This window comes from Bemisia tabaci, chromosome 4, assembly GCF_918797505.1.
Source record: "Bemisia tabaci chromosome 4, PGI_BMITA_v3".
NCBI classification, from domain to species: domain Eukaryota; kingdom Metazoa; phylum Arthropoda; class Insecta; order Hemiptera; family Aleyrodidae; genus Bemisia; species Bemisia tabaci.
In genome coordinates, this window is record NC_092796.1 from 27,394,207 (window position 1) to 27,412,617 (window position 18,411).

The following is an 18,411-nucleotide window of genomic DNA, read 5'->3' on the forward strand; positions in this document are numbered from 1 at the left end:
TTAAAATGAGCGTAGAGTAATACAGGGTGTCCCAAAGTTAAACCCTCATATCGCAGGGGTGCAAGTTCTTTGGGTTAAAATAATATGTTTTCCTTTTATGGAGTTTCATTCGAGAGTGCCCCCCCCCCCCCCCAATCGGAGCTAACAATAAGACAAACGAACGCATCTATGCTAAAAGGAACTATGTGCAGGTTTTGCGTGCAACATATAGTTCCTTTTAGCATAAATACGTCCTAAACTTAAGATGATTTGTTGGGGTTTCTAGCGTGGTTGAACTGGCGTGCGATAGGTACCTATATCGCATCGCTCGTGTCACAAATCTCGGCAGATTTGGAATTTTTAGCCGAAAGAAGAGGACGATAGCCCCTGCGCATGAGCCTAAAGAATCATTCTAATTTTGAAAAAATGGCAAAATTCAGAGGGATGTTTGGAAAGAACTTCGCATTTGATACAGTTATCGATTTGTTTTCGAGTGTATCGGATGCGAGGTTTTTTCCCGAACAGGATCTGCTTTCATTTCTCTGAATCTCGCTAATTTTTTGGTTTGGAATGATTCTTTAGGCTCATGCGCAAGGGATATCATTGTATTTTTGGCTAAAAATTCAAAATCTGCCTAGATTTTTGACATGATCGATGTAATTTATCGCACGCTAGTTTGACCACGCCAGACACTTTCACGAATCACCTTGAAGCGAACTCTGACAGTAGGTTCATGTGTGGTGGGCTGGTTTGCCAAAGTTTATGGATCGACCTTAACGAGTGTTTTTTGAATACCTAGATAACTATTCTCGCTCTCCGATGCGTTAATTGCCTATGCAGCAAAATTGAAGGCAAATGCCCGGTTGACAAAATCCGCCAATTAGTTACGCATTCTTTATTGGCTCCATCGAAGTTTATGGAGCTAGGTATGAGTGTGTTTTTCGGATGGATAACCATTCGCTATTCTCGAAACGTCTGTTGCCTATACGACCTAATTGAAGGCGAAATTAAGGTGGACTGCATCTGTTAATAGTTAATCTTACAAATCTTACATAATGATTTGACAATCTCAAGAATTAGGGTAACACTTAAAGATACGCTACTATGGACTATTCAGCTGCATGGCTTTTAAATGCACGTTCCTCCAAAATACGCGTCTGTGTGGTAAGTTCATATCTAAGTTGATTATACGTGCCTACTTATGAGGTTATTTTAAAAGTGTAAATTTTCCCGCTCAACAAAAGCTATTCGAACAATGCTTTTCTATATTCCCAGTAGAGACAAGGGAAAACACCAATTCATCAAAAAAGTTGTAAAAAGATTAGACTGTCAAAGTGATGGAAAAATAAGTAAAGAGGCCACTCTTACCAATTGGTAGATTACTCCTTGACCCAAGACAACTACTCTGATCAAGACAGTGCCGCGAACTGAAAACGGTTAAACTGCGCGGCCTGCGTCGCGCGCAAATTTGAAGATGCTGATTCTTATCGTAACGTTATCTGATGCTCCGTGGTAACTTGGGACCTCAAGATAACAGTGTCCTGTGTCACACTAACAAAATACTCTATCAAAATGTCACGGTCAAGTGCTGTGATTGGTCCAAGTCATCGAACTAGCCAATCACAACACCTGACCTTGATACTTTGATGGCTAGCTTTGAGAGTGTGACACAGGCTAGTTACATCGCGCGCGTTCCAAGGATGCGTAGGTATGAATCTAGCCTGCTTTTGAGCAGAGGTTTAGTCTAACAACTAAATTAAGCAGACTTCACAAGCTGAAAATGGAGTCGTGACAATAGGTTATCGGTGTCGCTGTTGAACGTTGACCCTCGAAACCCATTTTCAACTATATTATTCACTTTACACAAAAAATATCACGAATTTGTACACATTTATAAATTTTTATAATATTACGAGTTAGTATAAATCTCAGGCGGCCATTTTTTTAACAGAAGTGGCATGATGGCTGATTAGCCTCGATCTCATCGATCGCTGAGAATTGCGTGTGGTGTCCCTCTTTTCAGGGCTCCACTCAACGGTGCATCGGTGACCTCCATTTTCAGCTCCCATTTACAGCGTGTGAAGTCGGCATTACCTATTCAGAGGCCTGTTATTTTCAACTTTTTGAGAGACTGTATAGTCACGGGAATCTACATAGAGACGATGAAAGTTCTGATTTGATTTGAATGAAATCGTTTCTCTCTCAAAATAAGGTGTGCTGTCACGGCAAACTTTGATAATCGATGCTTCCATAATTCAATACACGAGCCTGTGTCACACTATCAAAAACTCCATCGAAATGTCACGGTCAAGTGCTGTGATTGGTCCACGTCATCAAATAAGCCAATCACAACACCTTACCTTGATATTTTGATGGCTAGCTTTGATAGTGTGACACAGGTCTATCATGAGTCACATTTTGATTTCACCAGAATCGGCCTAATTATTATATTTTAAGTCGCCTAATTCCCCTTCATATTTTATTTTTTTTATGTATTCAGGCAATATCATGCCTCGAAGCTTTTTGTGGATTTCCCCTGGTGTATGAAAATATACCCACTCAAAAAATCTCAAGGCAGAACTTAGCTTAGTTTTCTTATGAAAAAGAAAATATTGGAGGAACCTGGGCACCGGCTGATGTAGTTAGGTTGATTCTGACTCATGTCGTCCATTCTTTCCTCGGATCTTTAAAATTGCTATCTGCCTTTAGCGGAAATTTGTTTGTAATGCTGCCACTCGCACACCGAAAAAAAAGTGAAGTTGATTTAACATTCCGAATTTAAAAAAATATATGCAAAATATATGCATAACAGCTAGGGCTCACGTCATACTGCACATAATTCCGTCTGGTAGGAGTACGTCCAATTGCGGGTGGACGGTGTACATACACGCAGAACACACCTCGAAAACACGGTGCATACTCAGGCAGGTGCAGTATAGGTAATTTGCACATCGGAACGAATTTGTAACGGCGTAGTGTTTGAAGTATATCTGCGATGTCGAAGGCACTACACATGGTGCGATCCTTTCAATACTCGCGATAATTTGAATTTGCGTTGTAAGCAAATTAAAATTATCAGAAGTGCATCATTTTTGCTGAAAATTCTACACTCATGCTTTGATTTTGATAAAGATGTATTTATTCTTACTCGCACACTGTCATTGCATTGCGGCTGCAGCTGTCTAGTCATCGCAGCTGTGAACTTAGATGTTTGGTTGCCTACACTATATTTATCTCTTGTTAAAGTTACTTTGACGGCGCTAATTTCTACTGGTCAAAATTCCTTCGACCGCCGGAATTTTTCTTCTTAAATCACTCTGATCGAGCTGTTTATTAGTGCGTAGGGATAATGTGTGGTTTGCTGGTGAAAACGTACACCGAAAAACTTTCTGCACCCCTGAACTAGACAAAATTCTGACTTGAACTTAAGTGATTACATTCTCCCTCGGGAACTTCACAGGAAGTTTAGAGGCGTTCTTATATTCCGGTTTCTGCCAGGAAAGTACAATATGAGGGGAAATTAGGTAACCTCAGTCGTGGGGAGTCCGAATCGAGCAAAATCCGTAAAGTCAATCCTCCTGATATCTGGTGTTCTCTCCTTAATTTTTTTCTTATTTTTCTTCCTTAAAGATCCTTTTTTCCTGACTTCATCATCATCATACACACTAATTAAACGGATTACTTGAAGAAGGACGTCACCGCCAAATCCTTGGAAATTTAATTTCCGACGGAATACTATTCTTTAAGGGTAGACGCACCTTACTATCAAGCGATTCTGCAAAAATTGCTCTTCGAACGTCTTTTATTCAACATTAGATCCTGCTAGAAATGGCAATACTATGAGCGGTTTTGTTAAAGAATAGAGCGTATACGCCAAAATCCCCCCTCCTCCCCGAGTGTATTTCTTGCCCATTTCTCCGATCCTACTCGTATGATCGAGGTCTTATTACAGACAGTATGTGGAACGTTAATTGATTGTTTCGAACAGAGATATGAAGAACTGTCCAAGAAGTCATGTTGTTTCATGTTTCCTCTAAAACCGACTTTTGGCGTTTACGTCTGCTTCAAGGAAGTCGTTCAATTGGACGTATTTCTGTCAAACGGTACTATGTGCATCATGACGCGAGCCCTGTTACGCATGTATTCTTATGGGTCTCAGGGCTCATGTCCTAATGCACACAGTTCCGTTTGGCAGAAATACGTCCAATTCCAAAACCGATCACATAAGACGGCCGTGAATCCGTCCTACTACCCGCTTGGCACAAGAGGGATGGGCGCACAGGGGAAGAGTCAATAGGAGCGGTCAGGCACAATTTAAAAACTTCAAAAGTTGATATCTTCCTTAATACAATACCTAAAAGTTCGAAAAAGTCCCGATTGCTTTCTTGTGAGACTGGGAGGCTACGCCCCCGATCGCCTCGCGCCTCAGGCGGCATGCGTTACACGTCACTCTCTGATTGGATAACATTCAGCAAAAAGGAGCCAGCGCGATTATGGTGTTTTCAAAATCGTGCAACTTCTTCTTTTCTTTTGAAAATACTTAATATGTGTGTTCAGTATTTAAAATTTACACGATTATTTTCCTTTCAAATTAACAATTTTTTGGCGGGAAGCCAAAACTATTTGCCATTCTGGGAAATTTTTTAGATGATAGAGAATTTGCAGGTGTCTGAAATTTGGTGAATATTGTATCCAAGTGGAAACGACCGAGTGAACTGAAAACGAGGATACCCTTTGTTCATAAATTGAACAACTGTTGGCGGAGATCCGGCAAAATGATCTAAACTGCTAGAATACATGTGTATAGATGGGGAATGCCGCCTGATGACGTCACTAGGCGGTGTATGTTCTCATTTTTAAATCTATTTTTATACTATTTCCCATATCAGAAAAGAATTATAAAAATACCGCGAAATCAGCTCTTTAAGCCCTTTCAGATGAAGCAGTAAAAAATCTGCATACCAATTCTCCATTATGAAGAAGCAACATTTTTACAACGCTAAATCAGCGCTGGTTCCTTTTCGTTAAATGCGATCCATTTAATAACATAAAATATGATTTTCTCCGAGAGGCAATTTACAATTTTATAATGTGATGAAACAAAGATATAAAGGTGGAGTTTGAATGGAAGATTTCATGTGGAATCTCTTGGAGCGACTCGTTCCCACTGTGCCGCGACTCGCCTCCAGAGGCGGATCCAGCAATAGACCGTTTTCGATAGTGGTTCGATGTATCGTTTGGTTCAAAACAATAGAACATAACCTCAAACAAAACTTTCAGGATTTCAGTCGGAAAAGCTGAAAATGAGAAAATTCCGATTTATTTCACATTGCGATGCCATCCAGTACTCATAAGAATCAAAAATCTATCAGAAAAACCCCGTTTCCTCAGGTTACTCGATTGACTTTTGAGGCTATGTTTACATGTTGATCCAATCGATATCGATACCATCCCACCTATTTTATGTAGGTATCGAAAACGATCTATTTAGCCACACTGGATTCCCTCCATTTAAACCTATGTTAAATAATCGATTCTTGTCTGAGCACTGACTCCTCCGAGAATCGATACATTTCCATAGGTTTACTTGGAGGGAAAAAATGTTGCCGATTCGGTGGATCCGCCAAAGCTCGCCTCTTCCTCGCCGCCAGCGACGGAAGCATGGAAACAATCTACGGAAATCATCTCATCTCACGTCCGCGAGTCTGAGATGAAACCTCTCGGAAGCTACTCAAGTGCCGGCCACGAGGCCCGGGGGCCCTCAGGTCGGGCCCTTGCTCTTGAGCGCCTTGTAGAGCTTGCTCTTGAGCTCCGACTCGGAGAGCTGGCACAGCGCCACGAGCTCCTCCTTGGAGAGCCGCTCCAGGGAGCCGCCGGCCTCCGTCTCGGTGCTCCGCGTCACCCTCTTCGGGACGTAGGACACGATCTTCGGCTTCGTCGACTCCTCCGCCGGCGGCGACCGCTGCCCCTCCTCCGGGATCTCCACCTCCGTCCTCGTCCCCGCCGGGATGAAGATCTTGATCATGTGCTCCGTGGACTTGTCCGAGACGTTGGACCAGTTGTTCCGGTCCAGGCTCGTCTCGCCCTCGGCTCCCTCCGGGAGCACCCCGCGCTCCGCCTCCGGGCGGCTCCTCACTTTATCGCTACTATCACAGTTAATCACAACTTTGGGGGTCTCCGCGTCGCTCGCCGCTCGCGTCGGGAACTTCTTCGTGAAGTTCGGGGAGCTCACGTCGTAGGTGAAGCGCCGCGCCGCCACCGGACCCACCTGGAAGAAGAGGATGGACACCACGTTAACGAGTTGAAGCAACGTGACAACTTGCTATTGGACGTTTTTCGTCGTCACCCGCACGAAGGAAAGTAACTCCATTCCAAGGTTGCCAAATTGACTCAAAAAATTCATTTATTTTACAAAAATGCGCGTAAGCAATTTGTATCCAAAATATCTCTGTTTTTTGCTTAGAATCTAGAGAAAAATCAGGGATATTTTCAGTCAGAAATGCCCAAAATTCTCGTGATTAATAGGCAATTTCCGAGGGAAAATTTGGCAACATTGCAATAAAGTTACGTTCTTTCGTCCAGGAGACAACGATTTCTGTCAAACGGAACTATGTGCATTATGACGTGAGTGCTGTTATGCATGTATTCTTATCGGTCTCAAGGATCGTGTCTTAATGCACAAAGTTCCGTTTGATAGAAACAGGTACGTCCTATTTTACAATGTTTTTTGGCTGATTAAGTCGATTTTCATCCTGAGGGCAGATTGCATAAGAAGGTAATAGATGGGGTTCCTCCTGGGAGGGGACACCGGAGACGTCCAGCAAAATCGTGGATAGGTGGCACTCAAGATGAAATTACAAGAAGCCATTCACCTGATGACCTCTGGGTTGATAGACAAGAGTGGCGATTAGGTGTCGCAGAGCGCTCGGGCTCGCTGTAAAAGCGACTTGAATGAATGATGAAGATGTACACGGAGAAAAAAAGCTCGTGCGTGAGACCCGAAGTTTAGGTCATATGGATCTCTGAAGTTTTCAGATTGAGCATCTGAACACTTTAGGTCTAGCTGCCGAGGTTCGGATCACACATCTGAAACTTCAGTTCTTACATCTGAAGTACTTCAGATATGAGAACCGAAGTTTTTCGGATGTGAAAACCGAAGTACTTCAGATGTAAGATCTGAAGTTTCAGATGTGTGATCCGAACCTCGGCAGCTAGACCTAAAGTGTTCAGATGCTCAATCCGAAAACTTCAGAGATCCATATGACCTAAACTTCGGGTCCCACGCACGAATTTTCTTTCTCCGTGTAAACTGTTCACAAGACTGTAATTGAGCAGGTTCCTTTTTGGTAAGTGGGATGGAATTTCAACTTACCTCACGAGGGGATCTCGGGGGTTCCGGCGGGAGCTTGGATCCGAAGTAGAAGCCGGGCGAGAGGAGGTTGGGGCTGCGCGGGGCCTCGGGCTCCGGGGGCGGGGCCTCCGGGAGGGTGGTGGAGCCTTGGGGGCTGACGTTGGCCGAGGACTCGCCGATCCGCTGGCTGGAGCGGCGGGAGTTGAGGTCCGGCGGGGAGTTCTCCTCGTAGCCGTGGCTCAGCCGCCGCCCGACGGCCGACATCTGGCACTCCAGCAGCTTCCCGCCCCCGCCTGCCGCGCCACCTCCGCCTACGCCCGCCACCCCCATGTCCGAGCTCAGTCGCCGCACCGTCAGGTTCCCGGAACTCTTCGAGCGGAAGAAGTCCTTGCTCAGCCGACGCGCCATGTCCAACCTGCAAAAGAACCATTCCATTCCTCATCTTTTCCAGCCCCTTTTACTGTCGTGCTAAGGAAAAGCGCCGTATGAACATTCGAGAGTTGTCGAATTTCTATTGATAAAACATGTATTTTGGAAAACATTCATGCATATTATTCCTCATTTTCAGATATTTTAGATAAAATTGCGTACAAAATTGTCTGAAAATTTTGGAAAATAATATTTGCAATTTTCCCAGTGAATTCGGTTTTAATTGGAGGAAATTTGGCTACGTCTAAAGGCTCATACGGCGTTCTTCCTTGGCATGGCAGTACTGTCGTGCTAAGGAAAAGCGCCGTATGAACCTTCAGGCGTTGCCAAATTTCCTTTGATAGAACACGAGTTTCCTGGTAAACTTATGAATATTTTTCCTCCAATTTTTCAGATAATTTGTCTCGCCATTTCCCGTAGTCCCTGATTTGAGGGGAAAATATCCATAATTTTCCTCCAAAATAAATATTTTCAGCTCATTCGAATGCTCATACGACGTTTTCCCTCAGCTCGGCAGTTTACCACTATTATTCATCATTTTTTGGCCCAACCTTGCGGCCTCCGGGCCGATAATTTAAATTAATAGACACATTTATAGGCAAAGAAGACAAAAAGGATATGGTAGGATCCTATTGGTGGAAGCGGGTGGTTGCCATGGACAAAGGAGGTAAGTGATAGACGACTAACTAACGGCAACCCACAAGAGACCCGACAGTTAGTCCATCATTTCTCCTCTTAGTCCGCAAGAACCACCGGTTGCAACCAATAGGGTCGCTCCATACTCGCTATGTCTCCTTTGTCTATGGCTTTGTCTATTAATTTCAATAATATTTGTAAAACCTTTTCCAAGCGACATTCATCTCAATGAGCCGCAGTTGTGCCGACAGAAACTGCAAAAATGAATAAAAGAGGGAAAAAAACCAAGAAGTACGCTATCTTTAGTTTTAACCCATTTGTACATCGATCTTTTAGAGACCAATACGTCAAATTTTGAGCGTTTCGTTGCGCGTACACCTCGCTGCAGCAAAATAAAAGCACAAAATGTAAAAGAAAAAATTAAAGTGCTCTGGAAATCAATAAATTTGACACGGAACCACCAATATTTAAAAAACACACATTTTATTATTGTCCTCCTTTGATAAATTGATACATATTTTTTTACCATCAATTTAAATGAGAATAATCAATGCAGAGTGTGCTAACATTTCAAAATCATGAGTTAAAAAACGCTAAATATTAAAACCTAACAGAGCGGAGCGGCATGCTGCCAGCACGAGAGGCTCACTGGCGCCTACAAACCTAAGTGGATACTTCACGCATTGCACAATGCTTGAAGTATCCACTTAGGTTTGTAGGCGCCAATGCGCGTTTCGCGGTGGCCGCCCGCCCGCCGTGCGGCGGCGCCTGCAGCAACTATTTCACAACAGAGGTGTTGCGCAGTATATGCGAAATTGAACGTACCTATTAAGAATGACAAGCATCCTGTAAAAGTAAAGATCTTTCCTCGCAAAATAAATCAAGATACTTATCGTACACAAGAAAAATCTAAGAGCCTTTAGCTGAGGCAAATATAGAGGTTTATCCGGTTCAGGTATAACAAGGTGGGAATTTCTTGAAAGATAATTAAGTCCTGTTACACCAAAGAGGTGTAGAGAGTTTTAGTGAATTTTGTCTCATGGAATTGACGCTCCCCCATTTTAACCAAAACTCTCACCTATATATACTCTCCGTTGGACCAAACAGACAAAACAAAAACCAAGACATTATATATTTTCATACAAAAACGCCGTGAGCAATTGTCGTTTGTATTTACACGTGGACCAATCAACTTTGGGTCTCAACTGGCACGTGGACCATAACTCCCGTGCCGAAAAAACGCGTTGACATAAATTACTGGAAAAAACAGGGGCGCGGACAAAAAATCGTTGACGAAATGTCCTATAACCCTAGGAGCTGCTCTGCAGTAAAATGCATAAGAGGGTTTCTCTTTAATTTACCAACTATTTTCTTACGGTGGCAATTAGTTTGTACACCGGAAACATTTCTCGAGTCTAGAGGAAGTTTTGTAGGCAAAAAACTCACTGATTCTGAGTCTTCATGACCACACATTTAAAATTACGAGTATTACAAATAGGTACCTGCTGGGTGACAATCTTCTTTGCTGCTTCATCAAATCTGGTGGACTTAACAGAAGCTGGGGACTTCGATTGTTGTTATTTAATCTTTTATGCTTCTTCTTCGGACTACTTTTGTTGTGTCCCGGCCCGTCATAATCTTTCCTTTCTTCTTGCTGAACCCTAAAAACCGCATGAATTAAAGCACATCGATTAAAAAATGAACCTGACCAAAAATTGCAACGAAATAGCTTTGGTGAAATTAAAAAGGGCAGGTCTGCATTCTTTCTGTGAACCTGTCTGTATACATAATCAAAGTGTATATATCATGATATGATTAAATGAGTCTCGATGGATCTGCTGCGTGTCTGACTATTTTCTGCCAATAAAAGACGAAGAAAGAGATTGAAATGAGATTTTTGCACTTCAAGCAACGGATCGTTGTTGAAAAGTTACCAATTACTTTTCAAAAGAAAGATCATTTTAGACATATTTGTAAAATCAAATAAGCGAACCTCCGGATTTCTTGAATCATTTCAAAAAATTGTCCTTTGCTTTTGCGCCTCGTTCTTTGCTCGTGTTCCTTCTGAAACAAATAAAAACATAGAGAGGAAAAATATTCTTCATTGAAAATTGGACATATTTCTGTCAAACGGAAATATGTGTACCTATTATGACGTGAGCCCTGTTATGCATATGTATATTCTTATGGGTCTCGGGGCTCATGTCTTATTGCACATAGTTCCATTTGGTAGAAATACGTCCTATTGAGAGTCAAAATAGTGCATGCAGTCCGTAGAGGGTACGTATGAAATTGATTGCGAAATAATTCGACTAACCACAATCATCAGGGGTAATTTTTGTATTTAAAAAAGCTCTGGTATCAACAGAGCGCGAGGAGTGTATCTTAACATGAGATTGAAAAAGATTCAAAATCACCAAGAATCAGTTCCTCAGAAAGTGTCAACCGTAGGGAGCTCATTGGCAAGGCCGGATTTACCTACTTGCCGCCGATGGGCCGCCTGTATTTTGCCGCCCCTTTCTCATTCGTTTTGAAACATCAATAAAAACCATCAAGTGAACATGCCGGAGGGGGACGGGTGCATAAGTCGCGTTGGCCTACTCATGTTGGATGCTTTTTTTGCAAAAGCCCTGTCAACACTTCTTGTAAAATTTCACGGAACTCTGCCCAAAAGTTAAGTTCCGTAAACCTGTCTCTGTGTGGACAAGGTCCTCCTCCATTTATAAGAAATGAACCAAAGATTTATGAAAGAACAAACATAAATGTGGTTGAATAATTTTAACTTATTCCGCCGCCGCTGCGCCTGCGCCGCGCTGATAGCACTGTGTTTGGCGCAATGCGTGAAGTATTCATGCAGTTTTGTAGGCGCTAATATGTGTTACATGCCGACTGCCGCGCCGCGCCGAGGGCTTGTCCTTTTCTTTTCAAGTCCTCGTCATCATTCCTCTCTGCGCTGAGCTCCAGGCCAAATTGCGTGTTTAGTTCCCCTCTTAACTCGACTAATTAAAGATGCTGTCTCTTGTATCACCGAAAAACGAAAAAATTCTGAATTACTATATACTCTCAGGAAAGAGAGATTTCGTCCCCTTTTCTCATTGATAACTTTTTTTCTGAATCCGATTTTTTTTATACCTACATTCAAAAAAATTGTAAAAATTTGCCGCCCCCTAAATTTGCCGCCATGGGCCGCGGCCCATGTGGCCGCCCCCTTAATCCGGCCCTGCTCATTGACTCATAATTATTATTGCCTAGACGTTTAAAAAACAAGAAAAGCAAGCTCAAAGAGATATACGGACAGATCAAGACTTTGTTCCATAAATCCCGTAAGAAAAACGGAAAAAAAAACTCACTCGTCTGACGCTTTTTTGGAAGAGGCTCGTGATTTGTCCTTGCCGCAGAGTGTGGACCAACTCCCTCGCCGCGTGATGAGGTGAAACTAGCTCCACGCAATTGATAAACCTATAAAGTTTCTGGAAACATTCAACAGAAAATACCAGTCAAAAAACTGCAATTGGATCAAAACGACCCATCAGATAACTTGACTTTTTAGGCACCAAGAAATCCCTGGCCTCGCATGAAATTTGCAACCCTGCAACCTTTAGGTAACAGTACACATATACTGCCGTGCTGAGGAAAAACGCCAGATGAACTTTCAGGCGTTGCCAAATTTCCTTTGATAAAATGTTAATTTCTTTTTAAACTTATGAATATTTTCCTCCCAAATTTTCAAATAAATTTGTTCGCAATTTCACCTAGAGATTCTGAAAATTTCAAGGAAAAATATTCGTGACTATCCTCAAGAATAAGCATTTTATCGAAGGAAATTTGCCAACTCTCGAATGTTCATACGGCGTTCTTCCTTGGTACGGCAGAATAGTTTATAATTCATGATTGATTTTAGAGGGAAGAGACTAGACACATGAATTATGAGGCTCGGATATGACTATTCGCCCTCAATGGGTACCTATACATTTTTAGAAAAAGAATCTGTGCGATGCCACAGCATTGATACAGGTACATACATCGTTAATAGTCAGCCGGTGAGACATCAGGAGAGATCTATTCTTCTAATTCTAATCCCAAGCTGCTGACTGGCTCACCGTGCAGTTCCAAATATTTTCTCTTGAAAAGTGAAATCAACTGACTAAATTAGGGTGTTTTAACTTCTGAAGGTAGTTTCAATGAACATTCAAGAATTTTGATCTACATTAAAACTGGTTCGATAAAACCGTAGCTACGGTTCTTCCCAGGCACAGCGAAGAGTGTGGAAAAAGCCTTGAAACGGCCTCGAGAAAAAAAAGAAAAGAAGCTACACATATACTCACTTGACTAAAAAACATAATGTTCCTACTTCGCCAAATTGTTCCTTTGGGTTTTTGTCGAAGAATAGGCAATGTGTGCTTATAAAAAAGATGCTCTATGAATAAAATTACACAGCCGACGGCCATACCCAGTCCCAAAAGCAGGAAGACGCCTGAAAGCAATCCAAAACTCTGTTTAAGTTTGTGTGATTTTCGTTCGAATTAAAAATTTTGAAGATGAGGTATGAAATAAAAATGATTCGTAAGAGAGAAAAATGAAGGAGACGTTGGAAGAAGAGAAGAAAAGGATACGTAAATAGTGGTAATCAAGTAAATAATGTGAAGTAAGAAAAAAAAGGGTAAATAATAAATTATCCAAACTGAATTCCATGCTGAATGGGTCAGTTGCGCTGGTCACAGAATCGTGTTTTGGCACTTAATTCTTGTAGATTTGCTATAAATAATAAAATCTGTCCCAACAGCAACTTTTTTTGTTCAATATTAACCGAGATATCGCCCTTTGAAAAATTTGGTTTATGGCGTCATCCCGCGGTTATACATACCATGATCTCTTCCACCTTGGATTCATCGACCGGCGATACACTCATTTGCACTGGTTGCTCTAGCTGAAACTCATATGAAAGCAAGGTGAAAGAAACACAGAATGTCACTGCTTCCGTAGATGACGTTGCAAACCGAATTTTCCAAAACGCGATGTCTCGGTTGATATTGAACAAAGGAAGCTGCTGTTTTGACAGGTCTTATTATTTTTAGCATATTTGCAAGAATCAATAATCGAAACACGATTCGGTGACCAGCGCAATAGACCCATTATTTCATTACACTGGAAAAAAAACACATTGGATCTAGAGTCCGGACTCTTGAAAACATTGACAAGAAAAAAATACTCTAGATTCAATCAGATTTTTGCTTAAATCAAAAGGAAATCCACTCAAATTAAGAGGCTTCGTTCTTGATTTAAGCAAAAATCCGATTGAATCAAGAGTATTTTTTCTTGTCGATGTTTTTAAGAGTCTGAACTCTAGATCCAATGTGTTTTTTTTTTCCAGTGTACAAATAAGTATAAATTAGAAGCCGGCCAGGTTGGCTGGCCTAATGGTCACCGCGTCTGATTCTAGGTCAATAGGTCCAGGGTTCGAATTCCGGTGGTGGCGTCTAATTTTCACGGAATTGACGAGTAGATCTGCTGAAACAGATTCTACTCGGCCCTAATCCCTGAAAATTTGAAAAGCCTGGAGCATGGATGTGCCTGAATCCCTCGATGTCTCCGGACAATAAACATAGTCTAAAGTTGGCTGAAGAAGGTACTAGACACGAGGCCATAAAACCAGCAGAAAAAAAAGAAGATTAAGAACAAAATCGCATTCTTGATAGTGATAATTTTCTAGCTTACCTGCAACCGCAGCGATGCCCAGTGGTCGAGGCTGAGCCATATCCGACGCCAGCTTGAAGCAGGGCAATCCTCCGTACCATTTCTCAGTCAAAATATCCATGTATCCGTTGCTTGAATACTTGGCTATCACAGCAGAGACGCTATCCTGGTTTAAAGGAAATCAAATGCATTTCAGAGGTTTACCAAAATTTAATAATAAATCCTTGTTGGAAGCGCTATGGAAAGTGCTTGATGAACCATCCCAAGAGGCACAGTTTCAATAAATTGCGATTGCGGGGTGATTTATTATTCTGTCGTGCTAAGCAAGAACGTCGTATGAACCTTCAGGCGTTGCCAAATTTCATTGGATAAAACGCGAATTTCCTGGTCAATTCATGAATATTTTCCTCCCGATTTTTCAGATAATTTAGTTCGCAATTTTACCTAAAGATTCTGAAAATTTGAAGGAAAAATATTCACAACTTTCCTAAAAAATAAACATTTTATCGAAGTAAATGTGGCGACTCTCGAATGTTCATACGGCATTCCTCCTTAGCACGTCAGTATTGCTGCTGTATCGTAGTGCTGTGTATGTTGCCTATCTACCAATTGAAGGGGCTTTCCAAAGCAATCGAGAGAAGTTACAATTTGTGGGTGCGTGCGTATCTTTCTGAGAAATGGGTCTCATTTTATTGATCATTTGAAGTCGGAGTTTACTGACCAAGTGATGCAAAGTTATTTAGTAAAAAAATTGAAGTTTCTTTGCCATATAATCTGACATTTTCATTTTACAGTAATTACGGTGCTACTTGGGTTGCAGGGAATATCAGATTTTCATCCGGGATGTGGGATTCTGGATAAGAATGGGATACTGAATAAGAAAACAAAGAGACATTGAGTTTAATCAAAATTCTTCATCTGATTGGAGGGCTCCTTGATTAAGACTGGATTTGGGAATTGAAAAATTCTAACCTACCAAATTGGAAAATGAAAAGCCGGCACCGCGTATTTTCCCATATTTTGGCATATCGTCATATTCATATGAACCTGCAGGGATTGATTTTTTGTCGCCATTTTCGAATGTTGTCGTTTGAACAATATCATTCTAGGTTCGCACAGTATTACGGCCTGGGTGAAAGGTATGTGTTATAGTGTACATGTGAACGACTGTGCGAGACCGTATTATTTGGATCAATTATGTTCACTTATCTCAAATTTCGATGTCTTCCGACATTCTCACAGACTATTTTCTGGTTTTCTAAGTAATGGTTAAACAAATTTGAATTCTCTGCAGTGCTGGTTTTAACACACAGATCTGAAGTTAAAGCCATGTATATTGTATATAGGTAGGGGACATGCATACCTTGAGTGGAAATCCTTTCGTCATACCCACTGCATAAGTATCCTCGTTGATGGTGTCCCCTATTTTTTGCAATTTGCAGCCATGGTCGGTAGCTCGGTAGTAATCTAAAATAGGGGTGTCTGCAATGAGGATATCCAGACTTCCATTCCTTTAGCAGTGAAGAAAAGAAGATATAAATATTTTAGTATAGACATTTTTTGGGGGGAAAAATAACTGAAGAAACAAGAGGATGAGAGGGCTAACGGGAAATCAATTTTCCAGAATTTTTTATCGATTTAAAGTTAAAATAAGGCACACGGGGCAATTATGAAATTTAAAGTTTTCAATGTTTTTTTAATAGATTTGTCTGACCGACTGATGATACCGATTTTAATCGTGTATCAATTATATTCAAACAATTTTCGTCAAATGCTGGCAAAAATTTTGGAAACGACGAATGCAATGAAACTATGCTAAACATATTCTATCATTACACTCATGAAAATCGTATGGCAATTAGAAACCGAATTTTTTGGTCGATCTGAAACTAAAATCAATTTTGAGAAAAAAACGGAAACCGAGTTTTTGTAAATTTGTACCAACGGTAGGTTGGAGGCAAAAATCGCTCGTTATTAGATGACGTGAAAGAATTGTAAGGTTTCTTTTAAGCTGGAAGAAAATTCAATCAAAAATGTAGGAAAATGAAATTACTTTAGATGATGGACACCTTCTGCAACAGTTTTGACCGCGTAGCGCTGCATGTGCTCCCAAAGTTGAGGATTATTGCGCCGCACATAATAATCGGCAGCTGAAGCCCACGGCGCACCAACCCTTTGCAAAAGAAGCTGAAAATCCGAAACACAAGCTGATCATCAGATTCTGTAACTTTTCCACCGTCCCCTGCTCATTTAGAAAAGCTAGAGAACTGATAGAATGAAGCACCTACTTGAACTTATCGATCAAAATTCAAATGAAGGAAAAAATAATTTTTTTTAAACATACAAAATACAAATGGCGAAAGCAGCAAGCTATGGGCTTAATTTAAAAATGCGATCTCGTAGTTAGAAAAGACGGTTTAAAAACATATATTTGAAATCATATTACTAAGGCCTTGTATGTACGTTAAGGGAGCAGTTTGGGCGAATTAGTTCCACAAACTGAGGATTCGAGGAACAAGTTATAGGTAGCTAAGCTGTAATACTCCCGTCCTAAGTAAAAACGCTGTATGAGCATTCAAATGCCGCCAAATTTCCTCTTCAAAAATATTTATTCCTGAAGAAAATTATAAACCTTTTTTCTTGAAATTTTCGGACACTTTAGATCAGATTAAGAACAACATTCTTCGAAAAATCTGCCGAAATATATCTACACATTTTTCCGAAAATTCATGATTTTTCAAAGGAAATCTGGCAAAGTCTGAAGGCTCATAAGGTGCTTTTTCATAACACGGCAGGATAAGGTCCTGGAATAGATTTGTCCGAAGTTCCGAGATAACCGCACTGAAAAAAATGGTATGCTGTTTTAGCACCTAGGATGTCAAAAATGTCTGTAGCGATCTTAAAAGGCCGCCTTATTGATTGCCCATGCAATTGAGTTTGCATTCATAGGATGTAAAGTTAACTGCGAGGGCAATAAAAGCAGTATCTCGGGATCACCAGAAACATTTTTGACATCCTAGATGCTGGAACAGCATACTATTTTTTTTTATGCGCACTCGCGGGGACAAGGCCGCAGTCCCAATAAAAAATGCTCAAAAAAGAAGGAAGGTTATGAGCTGGGGCTTACATTTCGATCATGATAATCGCCGACAGCTACTTGGAAGAACAAGCCAGCGATCAATGCGGCAATGTTGGCAGTGTAAGAGGCGACGAAAATGACAGAAAACCCTCCCCAGACATTGATGAGGAACTTGTTGGGCCAAGACTTGGGGGCCTTGAATTGAACCAGGTGACCGCACAGCAGCCCCCACATTACCCACAACGCCGAGGCCATACTGAAACATACAAATTCCAAGTCAGTTGGTAAAATTTTAAAGATGAACCTATGTATAATTTTTTTTTCTAAGTTTCGGTTTTACAATATTTTGAAAGGAAAGGTTAGTGGTATTGAGCATTTTCATTGCATTTCCTGATCAATACGTTTTTTATACATTTTAACAGTCAAAATTTTACTAACTTTGTATCTCATGACATACCGAAAGCTATCTGAAAATTTTGCCTGAGGTTTCTCGCGAATTATTTTCACTCATTAAAGAATATTGCAAACAAATTGAAGGGGGGGATATTTTGGTTAGTTTTCCTTCAGACAGATAAAACACAATCGGATATTCGTAACAATGAGCATTACCGATAGACATTTATTGGTCCCAGCCGTCGATATGCAACAGCAATACATTTTATGACGGATGACATAACACACCTCACCGTGTTTTTCGAAGGACGATATTTCCATTAACTTTGGAAAATAGGTAAAGATTTGACGTTTGGGCGAATATTGTTTTTCGCTTTTTTGCATGGATGAGGTCTGATCTTAAATTCTGTGATAGAAGCAAGTGACCCACTGAAATTTATAAAAGAAAGCCTGCAACAGGTCCTCTGCTTAACGTATTTGTAGAACTTTCAGCACAACATTGGAGTTCTAATTGGACGTATTTCTATCAAACGGAACTATGTTCATTGTGACGTGAGCCCTATAATGCATATATTCTTATGGTCCTCAGGGCTCATGTTTTAATGCACATAGTTCCGTTTGATAGAAATACGTCCAATTTGCTCTCCATCGATCACTCTCGTGTATGACACGCTAGAGTTTCATTTGTTGAAGCGTTAAGGAGAGCAAGCAGTCTGCGAAAGAGTTATTGATGCAGTGCATAATTAAATCAGTGATATCTGGGCTAAATGTTTCATCACTGCAGCTCAAGTATCACGTGCTGGAGGTACAGATGGTGAAGCAGATACATGTTACAAAAAAAAATGTCACT

The 18,411-nt window shown here is 41.0% G+C and overlaps 2 protein-coding genes across 3 annotated transcripts in view; both read right to left on the reverse strand.

The window, feature by feature from the left end:
* AGO3 (Argonaute 3) overlaps positions 1–1,401 on the reverse strand; it is a 47,403-nt gene extending 46,002 nt beyond the window's left edge. The window contains exon 1 of the mRNA XM_019062235.2: positions 1,348–1,401. The gene's annotated coding sequence lies outside the window, so the exon portion shown is untranslated. The remainder of the gene's footprint in view (positions 1–1,347) is intronic.
* Positions 1,402–5,037: 3,636 nt separating this feature from the next.
* Positions 5,038–18,411, reverse strand: part of LOC109044571 (uncharacterized) — an 84,922-nt gene continuing 71,548 nt past the window's right edge. The window contains exons 6-15 of one of the 2 annotated variants that reach the window (XM_072299596.1): positions 17,217–17,424; positions 16,143–16,276; positions 15,453–15,600; positions 14,111–14,255; positions 12,721–12,869; positions 11,746–11,865; positions 10,389–10,456; positions 9,898–10,056; positions 7,352–7,745; positions 5,038–6,247 (exon numbers count right to left, since the gene is read on the reverse strand). In XM_072299596.1, coding sequence (XP_072155697.1) covers positions 5,741–6,247; positions 7,352–7,745; positions 9,898–10,056; positions 10,389–10,456; positions 11,746–11,865; positions 12,721–12,869; positions 14,111–14,255; positions 15,453–15,600; positions 16,143–16,276; positions 17,217–17,424 — 2,032 coding nt within the window. In that variant the 3' untranslated portion in view covers positions 5,038–5,740. Of the gene's footprint in view, positions 6,248–7,351; positions 7,746–9,897; positions 10,057–10,388; positions 10,460–11,745; positions 11,866–12,720; positions 12,870–14,110; positions 14,256–15,452; positions 15,601–16,142; positions 16,277–17,216; positions 17,425–18,411 lie in introns of both variants that reach the window. The other variant, XM_072299595.1, reaches the window with a different exon arrangement.